Genomic DNA, 14773 nt, shown 5'->3' with positions numbered 1-14773 from the left:
CAAATTGAATTTTTGGTGTTTTTTTCCATGGAATGTTTTTGGTATTTGGTCAAACATATAACTATGTCAACCTCTTCAATTTCTTAAACATTTTAAGTGGTAAGCTCTTGATGATTCAGAAATACATGCCTCCGCTCGCAAAACTTAAAACTGCATTATCTCTAAAACGACAATAGATATCTCAAATCTTTTAAATGATAAATGATCTTCATTTAAAGGACAACATTATAGAAAAAGAATTAAGACAATTTTAAAGTTCACTAAGGTCACAATTAATCATCAAATATATGATGCAATACAAAACTTGAGAACCGGAAGTCGTAAAGACATGGGACTATCACTATTCAACTCAGGACCACTTGACCTTTTAAATATCACAAGGTCAAGGTCATAGTATAATGTGAAGGTCAAGGTGAAATTTCATCATGACCTGATATTGACCTCAAATTGAAGGTCTTGAATTACTGATCATCTTTTCAGTTTATAGTAGGTTGATATCTGTTACCTTTAAAAAGATATACACAAAATACTATACTTTTAATAATCATCCCGTTGTAACTTTTGAACAGACGGTCGGACATTTTTGGGCTTATTATATAAAATGTAGAGTTCGTCGAGAGGAACATTTTATACGCTGTATGTAGGCAGCAAAGTCTTATCGTTTTCCTAATATGTAAGCTTGAAATTGCAGCGTAATTTTTTTTTGCACTCTGTGACCTTTGACTTCGGGTGCATATTGAAGGTCACATGAATTAAAGATTATTGGTGAAGGTCCCAAGTCTCTACGACTTCCAGTTCTCGAAATAGATTTTTTCTAAAATTGTATACAATTTTTCAAGGGGAATAACTCCTTATAAGGGTTAATAACAAAATGATTGTATATGTTCATTAACATTGCCATCTGTTCCTGTACATGTTGCCGTTATCAAATCGATTCTATCTCTAACATTTTTTGAGAAATGAGCAAAGGAAAGAAATTGTTTCAAGGGGAAATAACTCTCGAAGGGGATGATGAAATTCTATGCAGCCTCATATGGTAATACATCATGATGAGATGTACCTATTGTCCAAATAAGATCATGATATCTTTAAAAACAACGAGGGGGGGCCATGTTGAAAAAAATCAATTAAAGGGAGATAACTTCTAAAGGGGATGATGAAATCCTACACAGCCTCATCTGGTAATACTTCATAATGAGGTCTACCGATGGTCCATATTTGGTTTTGATAACTCCAATAGAAACGAGGGGAGGCCATGTCAAACAAATGCTGGATGAAAAAAAAAAAAAAAAAAAAAAAAAAAAAAAAAAAAAAACATGCGAAAAACAATAAGGTCTTTCCTCGCGGAGAGGAAAGACCTTAATTAGAAAAACAATAAGGTCTTTCCTCACGTAGGGGAAAGACCTTAACAATAAGGTCTTTCCTCACGTAGGGGAAAGACCTTAACTATCTCAATTGTTTGTAAAACAATTGAAAGGTCTTTCCTGTAAAAGTGATGCTTTCATAATGTACTTTGTACGACCTTTCGTTTGATATACGACAAGCATACCTTCTGAAACTTTTTACTTTTATCACTTAATGACCTCATCCGCCTACATTTTTGAGATCGGAATTATTATATATGTAACATAGAGTAGATGAGCTTTCATTTGATATGCGACAACGCCATATTCTAGAAAGTTTGATTTTTGCACTCAATAACCCTATCTTACTAATTTTTGAAGGTCAGGAATTTGCTATTTGAAATGTACACATCATGACCTTTCATTTGATATACAACAACCCTACCTTAAAAGAACATTTATTTTTTGCACTCAATGACCCCATCCAACTCATTTTTGGGAGACGTCAATTTGAAATTTGAAATGTTCGCTTTATGTTCTTTCATTTGATATGCGACAACCTTACCATCTGAGAAATTTGAATGTTTGCACTAAATGACCCCACCCGTCTCCCTTGGATGAAAAGGGGGTTTCAAATTTTCATTTTTAAGTAGAGTTTATTAAGACCTTCAATTTGATATATCAGATGACCCCATTTGACAAAGTGCAAATAATGATGCAATATCAACTATATAAATAGAAATTATGAAACTTACAAAGTCAATGCAAAACATGAAAATTTCAAATTGAATTTCTTAGTGTTTTTTTAAATGGAATGTTTTTGGTATTTTGTCAGACATATAACTATGTCAACCTCTTCAATTTCTTAAACATTTTAAGTGGTAAGCTCTTGATGATTCAGAAATACATGCCTCCGCTCGCAAAACTTAAAACTGCATTATCTCTTAAACGACAATAGATATCTCAAATCTGTTAAATGATAAATGATCTACAGTTAAAGGACAACATTATAGAAAAAGAATTAAGACAATTTTAAAGTTCACTAAGGTCACAATTAATCATCAAATATATGATGCAATACAAAACTTGAGAACCGGAAGTCGTAAAGACATGGGACTATCACCATTCAACTCAGGACCACTTGACCTTTTAAATATCACAAGGTCAAGGTAATAGTATAATGTGAAGGTCAAGGTGAAATTTCATCATGACCTGACATTGACCTCAAATTGAAGGTCTTGAACTACTGATCATCTTTTAAGTTTATAGTGGGTTGATATCTGTTACCTTTAAAAAGATATACACAAAATACTATACTTTTAAGAATCATCCCGTTGTGACTTTTGAACAGACGGTCGGACATTTTTGGGCTTATTATATAAATTGTAGAGTTCGTCGAGAGGAACATTTTATACGCTGTATGTAGGCAGCAAAGTCTTATCGTTTTCCTAATATGTAAGCTTGAAATTGCAGCGTAATTTTTTTTTGCACTCTGTGACCTTTGACCTTGGGTGCATATTGAAGGTCACATGAATTAAAGATTATTGGTGAAGGTCCCAAGTCTCTACGACTTCAGGTTCTTGCAATAGATTTTTTCTAAAATTGTATACAATTTTTCAAGGGGAATAACTCCTTATAAGGGTTAATAACAAAATGATTGTATATGTTCATTAACATTGCCATCTGTTCCTGTACATGTTGCCGTTTTCAAATCGATTCTATCTCTAACATTTTTTGAGAAATGAGCAAAGGAAAGAAATTGTTTCAAGGGGAAATAACTCTCAAAGGGGATGATGAAATTCTATGCAGCCTCATATGGTAATACATCATGATGAGATGTACCTATTGTCCAAATAAGATCATGATATCTTTAAAAACAACGAGGGGGGGTCATGTTGAAAAAAATCAATAAAAGGGAGATAACTTCTAAAGGGGATGATGAAATCCTACACAGCCTCATCTGGTAATACTTCATAATGAGGTCTACCGATGGTCCATATTTGGTTTTGATAACTTCAATAGAAACGAGGGGAGGCCATGTCAAACAAATGCTGGATGAAAAAAAAAAAAAAAAAAAAAAAAAAAAAAAAAACATGCGAAAAACAATAAGGTCTTTCCTCACGGAGAGGAAAGACCTTAAAAACAATAAGGTCTTTCCTCACGTAAGGGAAAGACCTTAATTACATAAACAAACAGTTTACTTTACAAATTGATTTTCGGAAGAAGAGGTGTCTCATTAGCCATCATACTACATCTTCCTATATCTATATAACAGGTAACATTATTATACCTCAGTAATTATTTTCTATACAAAAAAGTAAACAATATTTTATAATTCTTATATGATTTGCATATCTATAAATGCATGAATTGGATTGGTCAATTAGAATTTTTCTCCAAGTTAACACTTCGATAAACCGTGTTTCCGAAACTACGTTTGAGTTTTGTAATCTATTCATGGGCGATACACAAGCTTCCAGTGATCCCGGGATTTTCAGCAAATCGAGATTTAAAAACAATTGCATAATAGTTGTGACTATTCTAGTGCATATATAACACAAAAAGGAAATAAATTTACTGCACTGAAGCTTCGAAAATGTATAAAAATAAAATTTATAAAAAATCTGCGAAATTTCAGGAAAGATTTGGCGAATTTACGCCATGGCAAAAACACGACGTCATACGAATGGAAATTTTCAAGGGAAAGATTATTTTGTTACGTGTACGCTTATTCGGATAACATTTAATTAAAATGAAGTTTTTGAGGTAGGTGCTATTTCATTTAAGATTCCGTTGTATATATCGGACATTTATGGTTTTTAGAAAGTCAAGATGGCGGCGTACTCCTTAGTAACTACTTGCCATTGTGCTTTTGATGGTACAAATGTAAATATATATATATATATATATATATAGTAGCCATCAACAAAAAATTGTTAATTAGATATCACAAATGTTTGGCGGAAGTATTATAAGGATTAAACACATTTTTTTCTAGAAGTTATTGATGTGTAAACCGGGGCTCTTACTCACAAACTCAACTTTAAAGTCCTTCGGACTTTTATTCAGTTTGTGAGTTAATCGCCCCGGTTTACACATCAATAACCTCTAGAAAAAATGTGCTTAATCCTATACACTATTTTGCAAATAACAAGCTTTGAAGTATTGAACCGGCCAAAAATATCCAGCTATTGTACACGTATGAAACTATTTGACTGCAAGCGTCATTATATTTTGCGGAATTTTAATAAATGCAGCTACACAATTGGAGGAGTTTGAAAATAACGCTGGAGTAACGACGTCGTGTTTTACCAATTGTATCTAGTATAGAGTTGACGTCAAAATGTCCCACGGAACAATAAACTTACTTTTCCACTCATATCCAGTCAATAAGTATATATTACTATTAAGGTTAGAAAATCAGGCAGTACTGTATGAAATTTTACTTTGTTTCATGTATTGTAACACATGATATATGTATTACAGACAAAACTACATCGTCCTCCATATTTATTTTGACCAGCTTTCTACAACAATTTCACAACAGATTCCAAAATATTCTTCTGCTGGAGATATATTCGGTATGTATATTATCATTGAGAAATAATAATTTGACATTGAACTTATATTGATAATAAAAATAAAATCACAAAAATACTGAACTCCGAGGAAAATTCAAAACGGAAAATTCCTAATCAAATTGCAAAATCAAAGGATAAAACATTAAAACACATTGACTTTACCATAGGATTGGCCTTCTAAAACAATCCCTAAAAAATCAAATCTAAGGCCACACCAATTTGATTCCTTGTTCGACGGACCCGCCCGCACCTTTGTTTTTCAAAACAGAATATTTTTATTTTTTTTATATTCCCGCTTCCCGCATCCGGAAATGTAATCATGTCCATTTCCCGCACCTTAAATATTATAAAAAAATATCAACATTTGTTTTTGAAGTCACAGTCTAACCTGTATATAACTATTTTAAAACATAAAAGCACCCTATCACACTGTGTAAATATCTGTGAGAATATTTGTTTAAGCATGAAACCTATTTATTTAAAGTGGGAGTGCTCCGATGTAAATATATAACAGCGGGAATACCTTTAAAGAACAAAAAAATGGTTTCTTTCCCTCTTACTTATATTCCCTATTTAAAAATGTTCGTTGTTAGAATAAAGTACAAAGAACTTCTGAAGGATTTGCCTTCAACTGCAATTATTTTGTATGCTGGGGAAACACAACTATCTATAGTCGCTGCATGTTTATGCACCTGTCCTGGTTGATTCAGGGGCCTGTCGTTCAGCAGTTATCGTTTGGTGATGTTATTCATTGATCTTCATTGATATTTTCCCGTTCGGATATATAAATTAGATTGTTGGTTTTCCTGTTCGAATTGTGTACGTTAATAATTTTCGGGGTCTTTTTTTAGCTTGCTGTTTGGTCTGTATCAAAGCCCTGTGTAAAAGGCCGTACTTTGACCTGTGTGTGTTATTATCAGTTTGAGAACAACTATCCCTCAGACAATCGATAGTCGGTTAAAGAGCTCACCAGAGCTCATGTTTTCTTGTTATTATGTATATATATGCCGACTTTAAATAAAATTTACTTACTTACTTACTGACAAGGGGTCATTTTACTGATGTAGAAAAGAAAATAGAAATACCAATGATGTGTATAGTTCTTCTAGTACATCATATCAACTTTTTCTAAAAGAGGGGTCCACTTATTTTGAATAATATTAAACTGTTAAAGTAAATGTGTTAAAATGGTTAAAGTCCAGGAATATTACACAAATTCTTGGACATGTTTTGACCATTTAAAACCAGATAGATATATAGTTATTTGAGAAAATGTGAGCTATTGAACAAACAAATATATCATATTTTGAATATTAACTTGTATTGATCCCTCATAAAACATGTAAAAGGGATATTTATAACATTAAGGGGTTGTCCTCAAACTGATTATGACTTGGATTGAGAATTGTCTTATCATGCTTATTGTCAGTAACACATACATCATGTACATAGACCAGATTTAATTATTTCTTGGTGAACCGGGAAAAATACTTCAGAAATTAAAGAAATGTCAAAGTAGAAGTGATAAATCAAGTTTTAATATTGTCAAAACCTACTATTTTATGTTTACCAAAAAAAATTATAATCGCCCGCCTTTACTTTTCAAGCTTCGCCTCTAAAATAAGCAAATTAAATATTTTTTTATCAAAATTTTCAAATCGCTCGCTCGCCCCAAATTTTGGAGTCCAAAAATCCGTAGAACAAGAAATTAAATTGGTGTGGCCTAATAAGACAATAACGGTTATGATTTTAGATCGACGCGCTCATGTTCCCTACAAATATTAACGTATAATGTCTTTCTTCTTCACAAAATATATCGAACATCTTCCTTTGATTGCTTTAAATGTTTAATATTTGAAATTGAGCTAGAACACAGTGGTAACGCCAGTATTTACATCAAATATTTATGTAAATAAACTTATTTACTTGTAAGATGTTCTTTGAAAGATAATTGGCTGATCTGTAAATCAAAAGTTGCCTGGGATATATAAGATGCCAGAACTGACTTAAAAAATGGTTACTAGTATTCAGTGATATGACATCACCAATATGATTGAAACTAAAATGAAAGTATTTTGCAAGGTGCTTTTTCCTTCTGCCTTTTAGTTTTAGAATGAATTCGGCTTCATACAATTATAAAAACAAGTAAAACAGAACGGATGTACAAGTAATACCCATTGGAATATTCACTGTCTGTTGAAATATCATTCCTCAAAACTCAACAAATATATTGTCGATTAAAAAGTCAAGCATTTTGATCATATCACCATCAGTGTGGATCTTCACAAAATAAGGAATATTGTAACACAAAAAGAAACATTTATATCCACGATACGCATTTTTAGAGAAAAAGCTTTTATCAAGGTGATGATGGAGTCGATCTTTAATTGAGAATAGGGTATATAAGTGTAAAGCGTGGGAAAATCTTATCTTATAATGTTGCTGCAAAATTGCACAGATTGAGATGTAAGATTTATTAGTAGATCTTAAGAAGTTTGGAGATTCCACATCGATCTTACATGTATTGACACCACTGGTTGAATATATCTCATCACAATATTTTTGAAGGTCATTTCTTACTGTAGAAATGATAATAGTCCGCACTTTCGAAAGAAGTTTAGTCAAACATCTTGATGATCCAGCTATGCATTAATCTTTATACTGAAATATTTTTCTACCAGTAGAAATATTCTTTTTATCAATATATCGAAAAATCACAAAAATACTGAACTCAGAGGAAAATTAATACGAAAAGTCCATAATCACATGGCAAAATCAAATAACAAAACGCATCAAAAACGAATAGACAAGAACTGTCATATTCCTGACTTGGTACAGGCATTTTCAAATGTAGAAAATGGTGGATTAAACCTGGTTCTATAGCGCTAACCCTCTCTCTTTAATAACAGTCTCATCAAATTCCGTTATATTTACATGATGCGTTAAATAAACAGTCACAATTAATAAAATAGTTAAAATATGGGTTCATCAGTCATCATCGCATAACAATTTTAAAAGGGACAATTTTAAAAGGGACAATTTAACAGAACACAAAAAGATCTATCTACGAACACATGGATTGACTTGAGTGTCTGACGTCATTGATATAGATTGAATAATTGAAATCCTCATAAAAAGTTTATAACACGTATTTAATACACGCTATTTGCATGTTCAGTCAGCAATAAAAATTTAATTGTCTATCATTATGATAGCTTAAATTGCTCATATTTTGTCCGTTTTTAGCTATTTGTGTTTCTAATTTAACAGCTGATATTTTGCAAGGAAGGATTTATACTATCCGATTGCAGTCAGATTTTTCAGTTCTTCGTTCCGTTTGCTCTAATTAACCCAACGTACACAGCTTATTACTTTTCTAATCATTATTGTCGTTATTAACGTTCAAGAAAAACAACTATCATGCTATTGCAAACTTAGGTTATACATTGAAATTGTGATCTCGATTCATGCTAAAAAAATGCAATATTGTGATGTGTTATTAAACAATGTGTTTTTTTAATTTGCATTAGCTAACCTTGGTGGGCAAATGGGATTGTTTCTTGGTGCAAGTATTGTAACCCTCATAGAACTATGCGAGTTCCTGATATATGCCTTCTGGACTTTCCTAAGCAACCTAAGAAACAGAGGAACCAGAGTGCAAAAAGTAGCTTTTAAATAAAAATGATTCAAGATGAACACCCGAAACTTTCCCATGGAGTCTCCTGTATGACACTTGACAAATAAGTGTCGAAGGCATTTAAGTTTAAACAGATATTCAACGAAAGCGGAGCATCCAATGATCATTCCTTTTTATTTGTTTAGTTCATATTGCAGAAAAGACACTTTGTGTTAGAGTTTTAGAACACATCATTCATCCCCCCCCCCCCCCCGAATATTCGACCATTGATATGAACTAATCATGATCACACTTTTGCAATAGATGTGCGTTTGTTTGTACAACAATACTTCAATTTTTATACAGACAAGCTCATTAAGACTCGGCTATCTGTAGTTTGTATAGGTATTGCTCAGTTTACGTCATGAATGAACAATGAACATTAAAATTGTCAGATATTACACTGAACTAGCATGGTATACTAGAGTTTTATGCAGGAATGAATTAATTAATACTTGCTACCATGTTTTACTGACCACAGCTCTATACTTTTTATCAAAATATATCGCCAAAAGTCCGATTATCAAACCTCCTTAGGAAGGGGGTAGGGCTGTCATAAACATAAATAGTACATTACAATTCGGAGACATATCTCCTGACGGGGCTATCTGTAAAGAAAGATAAGTATTTATTACCATTTTGTTCTTTACTTACGAATAACACGCAAAATATTAAGAAAATAATAGATATACAAGTTTGAGTATGAAGTGTTTTGTATTATTATAAATTAATGTCAGCTTTTTTCGGATACTTTTATTATGGTTTCAATTTCATTATTATTAGTTGTAGTATACAATATCATTAACGGTACCAATTTTCCTGCACAGGATGCGCATTTTGACTGTCGCCATCATTAACTGATTGGCCGTTATGACAAAAGTGTGTCAGAAATCATATCTGATATTCTTTCTCGGTCATAAAAACCTTCAATCATTACCAAACGTTTTACGATCGCCGTCATTAACTGATTGGCCGTTATGACAAAAGTGTGTCAGAAATCATATCTGATATTCTTTCTGGATCATAATAACCTTCATTCATTACCAAACGTTTTACGGTCACCGTCATTAACTGATTGGCCGTTATGACAAAAGTGTGTCAGAAATCATATCTGATATTCTTTCTCGGTCATAAAAACCTTCAATCATTACCAAACGTTTTACAGTCGCCATCATTAACTGATTGGCCGTTATGACAAAAGTGTGTCAGAAATCATATCTGATATTCTTTCTCGGTCATAATAACCTTCATTCATTACCAAACGTTTTACGGTCACCATCATTAACTGATTGCCATTATGACAAAAGTGTGTCAGAAATCATATCTGATATTCTTTCTGGATCATAATAACCTTCAATCATTACCAAACGTTTTACAGTCGCCATCATTAACTGATTGGCCGTTATGACAAAAGTGTGTCAGAAATCATATCTGATATTCTTTCTCGGTCATAATAACCTTCAATCATTACCAAACGTTTTACGGTTGCCATCATAAACTGAATGGCCATTATGACATAACTGTGTCAGAAATCATATATGATATTCTTCCTCATTCATAATAATCTTCTATCATTACCGAACAGAACAAAGAAATAACACGATGTGTGCCGTATACGTTGCAGAAAATGCTTACTCTTCCGGAGGACCTGATTTCACTCCCGGATTTCGTGCAGTTCATGTTGTTTCTGAATTATTATGTATAAAGGCAACAGTAGTATACCGCTGTTCAAAACTCATAAATCCATAGACAAAAAACAAAATCGGGGTAACTAACTGAAACCAAGGTAAACGCATTTAAAAATATAAGAGAAGAACAACGGCACAACACTGAAATGTAACACACACAGAAACGGACCAAGCATCAGACAAAATCCCACGAGAACACACGTGAAAACAAACGACGCAACGTTAAAATGTCACACACACAGAAACGAACAATACTATAACAATGGCCATCTTCCAGACTTGGTACAGGACATTTTTAAAGGAGAAAATGGTGGGTTGAACCTGGTTTTGTGGCATGCCAAACCTCGCACTTTAATGGCAATGTTAAATATAACATTGAAATGACAAAATAATATAACAGGACTACAATATAAATGATTAGGAGAACATATTAAACAAAGAAACACATGATTAAAAAAAGCATCAGGTTTATAATTCAAAACGCCAAAAATGCGCCGCGTCCACACAAGACTAGACGATACAAGACGCCCAGATATAAAAGATCGAAAGTGAAAATAAGTACAAAGTTGTACAGCACTGAAGATCAAAAGTTGAAAAAGGTTGTGTCAAATACGGCTATGTTTTCATGCTTGGGATAAGTACATCCTTATTATTTAGAACAATTAAAGCAATTGCAAACAAAATATACATAATGAAACTGAAGTATTAACTAATTAGAGAAAACTAAACCTGAATACATAATGCTAAGACCAACACAGAATAGACACACCAGACTCAGGCAGGCCTCAGATAAATAAATCATAAAAACATACGATGGCGAAAAGGCACAACAAAAACGTCACGTTTGAATTTGAAATTTCTGAAACAACGCAAAAATGACGTCACAGATGAAAAACTATAATTCAAAAGTAAGATGGAATTAGGATAGATTTAAGATTATATTAGAACTAAATAATGATATTACATTTAAACACAATGCATATTGCAATACCTATTAATAGCAATTAACTATAATATATATATATGTCCAGTTTGTTATGATTCCAAATTCAAACGTAAATTATCGTACAGATTACGTTGAACAAAATTAAATTTAATAAATGATGTGATTAATTTTTCTTTCCATAACACATAAATATAATAGAAAAGACGTCAACACATTTGACAAAATCGGATGAAAATTACAAATATAACATTAAACATATAAACTAAATACATGAATTTGGGATAGACAAGTACCGTAACACGTCTTATAGTAATGCGAATTCGCATTCAGCAAAACAGTCACAATCAGGAATAAGTCACGTTTGGTAATTAAAAGATAAGACGACATAATGACAAACTACAATCTACCATGTGGTAAAAATGTCCGTAGCTAGTTTGGTTAAAGACAAATCGTATGGATCCACCAATTCGTGATGGTGTCCATAAAATTTACGTAGTGTCAATTTTAATCTGTCCTACTCATAACATTGTTGGGGCAGTTTCTGCGTAAGGAGCACACTCCTGTATATGAAGTCCGGATAGTGTAAACAAGCACGTGAATAACGAATCAATTGTGTTATGTAAACACCATACGAAGGGGCAGAGGGTATGTTACTGTTGAGAAATGGGAAATTGACAATTGGCAAGTTGAAATCGTCGCGTTTATCATAGATTTTCGTGTGAAGTCGTCCATCTACGTCAATATTGAGGAAAAGGTCAAGGTATGAAGCAGTCCTTCTTGTATCAGTAGTATCCTTAATTTCAAGTTCACTGGGATATATGAGATGTAAGTATTGGCTGAAATATGGGTTATTCAATGATAGAACATCATCAATATATCGGAAAGTAAAATTAAAGAATTTCGCAAGGTGCTTTTTCTTTTTGTTTTTTAGAAGGTTCTGAATGAATTCTGCTTCATACGAGTACAAAAACAAATCAGCCAGCAGGGGTGCACAATTAATACCAATTGGAATACCGACTGTCTTTTGAAATATAAATCCTCCAAAATCAACAAATATATTGTCGATCAAAAAGTCCAGCATTTTGTTAATATCATCTTCAGTATATTTTCTGGAAGACTCAGTGTGATTCTTCACAAAATATGAATTATTGTAACCCAAAACAAGAAATTTGTATCTACGCTTCCCATTTTTATAGAAAAAGCTCTGTTTTATGAGATGGTGAAGTCGATCTTTCAACTGAGCATGGGGAATAGTAGTATATAGCGTAGAAAAATCAAAAGTTTTTATGTTGCTGCAAAATTGCATAGATTGTGATCGAAGGTTAAGCAGTAGATCTTTCGAATTTTTGAGAATCCACATCTGGTTAACACCACTGGTAGAATATATCTCCTCACAATTGTTTTGAAGCCTATCTTTAACTGTAGAAAGAATAGCAGTCAGTACTTTAGAAAGATGTTTAGTCGAACATTTTGAAGACGCAGCTATGTATCGTTCTTCATATGGAGTTTTGTGTAATGTAGGTATCCAGTATAATGAGGGTAAGTTTTCTTCGTTTTCTTTGATGTTGATACCAAAAGAAAGGACAGATTAATGATTTTGTAAAATGTCATCATTGGTAAATGATGTTAAAGAATATGTAGGATTACCAGCAGTTTTAACAATTCCAAGCTCTGTAGTGAGACATTGCAAATAATGTGTTTTTTTTACATATGAAGACAATATTATTGGAGGCTTTATCGGCTGGAACAACGACATATTTGTCATGCAAAGAGTATAAAGCATCCACACCCTCCGGATTGTTGAAAGGGTTAGAAACTCTCGTACTCATATTACATCGTAGTTTTTGTATGCGCCTCTGAATGCATGATCGAATAGCTTTGATCCATTCAGGCAAAGTGTCCAGTTCTGGTTCGTCTGGTTCGCGCTTTACCCATTTTCATGCATCCATCAGTAATTTGAAATTCTTTTTCCAGTTGATGGGCCGGAGGATTCTATATTTTGGTCCCTTGGCTAACAACTCTCTTAGTTGTTCATTGGTAACAATGCCAAGGTCAGCAGTAATAATATGACCAGATGGACTGTAATTGTATTGTGACGATGCCCATGAGCAATTCGGCGGCTTGGATGTTGTATCTTTGAGGTTTAAAGCCTCTAAAACTCTCTTTTGGTTGAATATCTTTGATGCAATAGACTTGGTGTAAGTTTAAGAAATAGCAGGTGTAGCTTTATTTTTGAAGTAATCAGTTATAGTTTTTTGTACAGATTTTTGATGGAAAATATTGCCAATATTTACAGCATCTAAACCTTTTTTGGCGAATTCTACCTTAAAAAAAGAAACGTTATAACTGTTGATGTAAATGTCTTTTTGTTTTGTGAGTCTTGTTTACTCCTTGGTTTTGATTGTTATTGTATTTCCCAAGTACTGGCTACTGGGCTTGTGATACCCTCGAGATCTAATAGAATGCGACACAACATGAAGCACTCTCAATACTTTGTGTCACAAATAAGGAATTGCGAAGGGAAAATGTAACATAACATATTTAAATAAACAAGTTACTCATCAGACAAAGGAGATTATATTCGGATCTTTATGATTTGCTTGCGGATAAGCTTAACTCATCGGTGTCATGACAACGACAAGCCATCTCTTCAAAGTGAAATAGTTGACCAAACTTTGTTTCCAGACATCTACTTTTAATTGCCTCCTCGTAATATTCTACTTAGTGGAACTTTTTCTTGTTTTTGCCGTTATGATTCCCAACAACACATTATTAGACATTTGTGTTTCTACTTGACAATTTTTGCAATTTTACATTAAAGATCAATTCAAAATATACAACCTCATTTTGGTATTTAAGTTTGGGCCGATTTAGGATCGATTGAAAGCGTTCACATTGGGCTTAAATCGATCTTCAGTGAATCTATCTCGTTTAAATAGATGTTAAGGTCCAAGTGTGAAGAAACTGAATTGAGTAAAACAGTCGTGTCTCATATGAAGTATAAGTGAGTGTGTGTTCAAATTTTATTTGACACTACAAAAAAAAAAACCTAAATAAAAGCTACAAAGAAATTGTATAGCTATAATGTCATGAACTGCGCACCTTCCTTTGTATATTCAAAACAACAATTAGACAAGGTAGATATATAATATCTTTCAGTTTTTTTAATCATATTTAACGGATGCGTTGTGGTCCATATTCATAATTCAAGAAAGACAACAAAACGAAAAATCCACTATTTCATAACCGACATATTAAGTATACTAAATAGATGACGATGTTTACCTTTCGATTTGGTCTATTTTGAGTGCGATCTATTATTTGTCATCCGTAAAGAGTCTTCAGATAAAAATCAAACAGACGCATTGACCTGTGATGATAAAGCAACTGTTTGCTTTCTTTTGAAATAGAAGAAAAAATCGAAGAAAAATCGGAAGCTTTGAAATGATTTTAAATGGAAAAATCTGTGTTTAAAAGCTTGTTTTTTTTTATAATTAAAATACATGAATGTTATTGCTTCTGTAGCATACATATAGAAA

The 14773-nt window shown here is 32.8% G+C and overlaps 1 protein-coding gene across 1 annotated transcript in view; it reads left to right on the top strand.

The window, feature by feature from the left end:
• Window positions 1–8709, top strand: part of LOC134688317 (acid-sensing ion channel 5-like) — a 31679-nt gene extending 22970 nt beyond the window's left edge. The window contains exons 7-8 of the mRNA XM_063548903.1: window positions 4830–4924; window positions 8455–8709. Of these exons, the coding sequence (XP_063404973.1) occupies window positions 4830–4924; window positions 8455–8603 (244 nt within the window). The 3' untranslated portion in view covers window positions 8604–8709. The remainder of the gene's footprint in view (window positions 1–4829; window positions 4925–8454) is intronic.
• The last annotated feature ends 6064 nt before the right edge of the window (window positions 8710–14773 follow it).

This window comes from Mytilus trossulus, chromosome 10 (genome assembly GCF_036588685.1).
Source record: "Mytilus trossulus isolate FHL-02 chromosome 10, PNRI_Mtr1.1.1.hap1, whole genome shotgun sequence".
NCBI lineage: Eukaryota > Metazoa > Mollusca > Bivalvia > Mytilida > Mytilidae > Mytilus > Mytilus trossulus.
The sequence above is the reverse complement of the archived record's forward strand: the minus strand, read 5'-3'. Positions and strand labels throughout refer to the sequence as shown.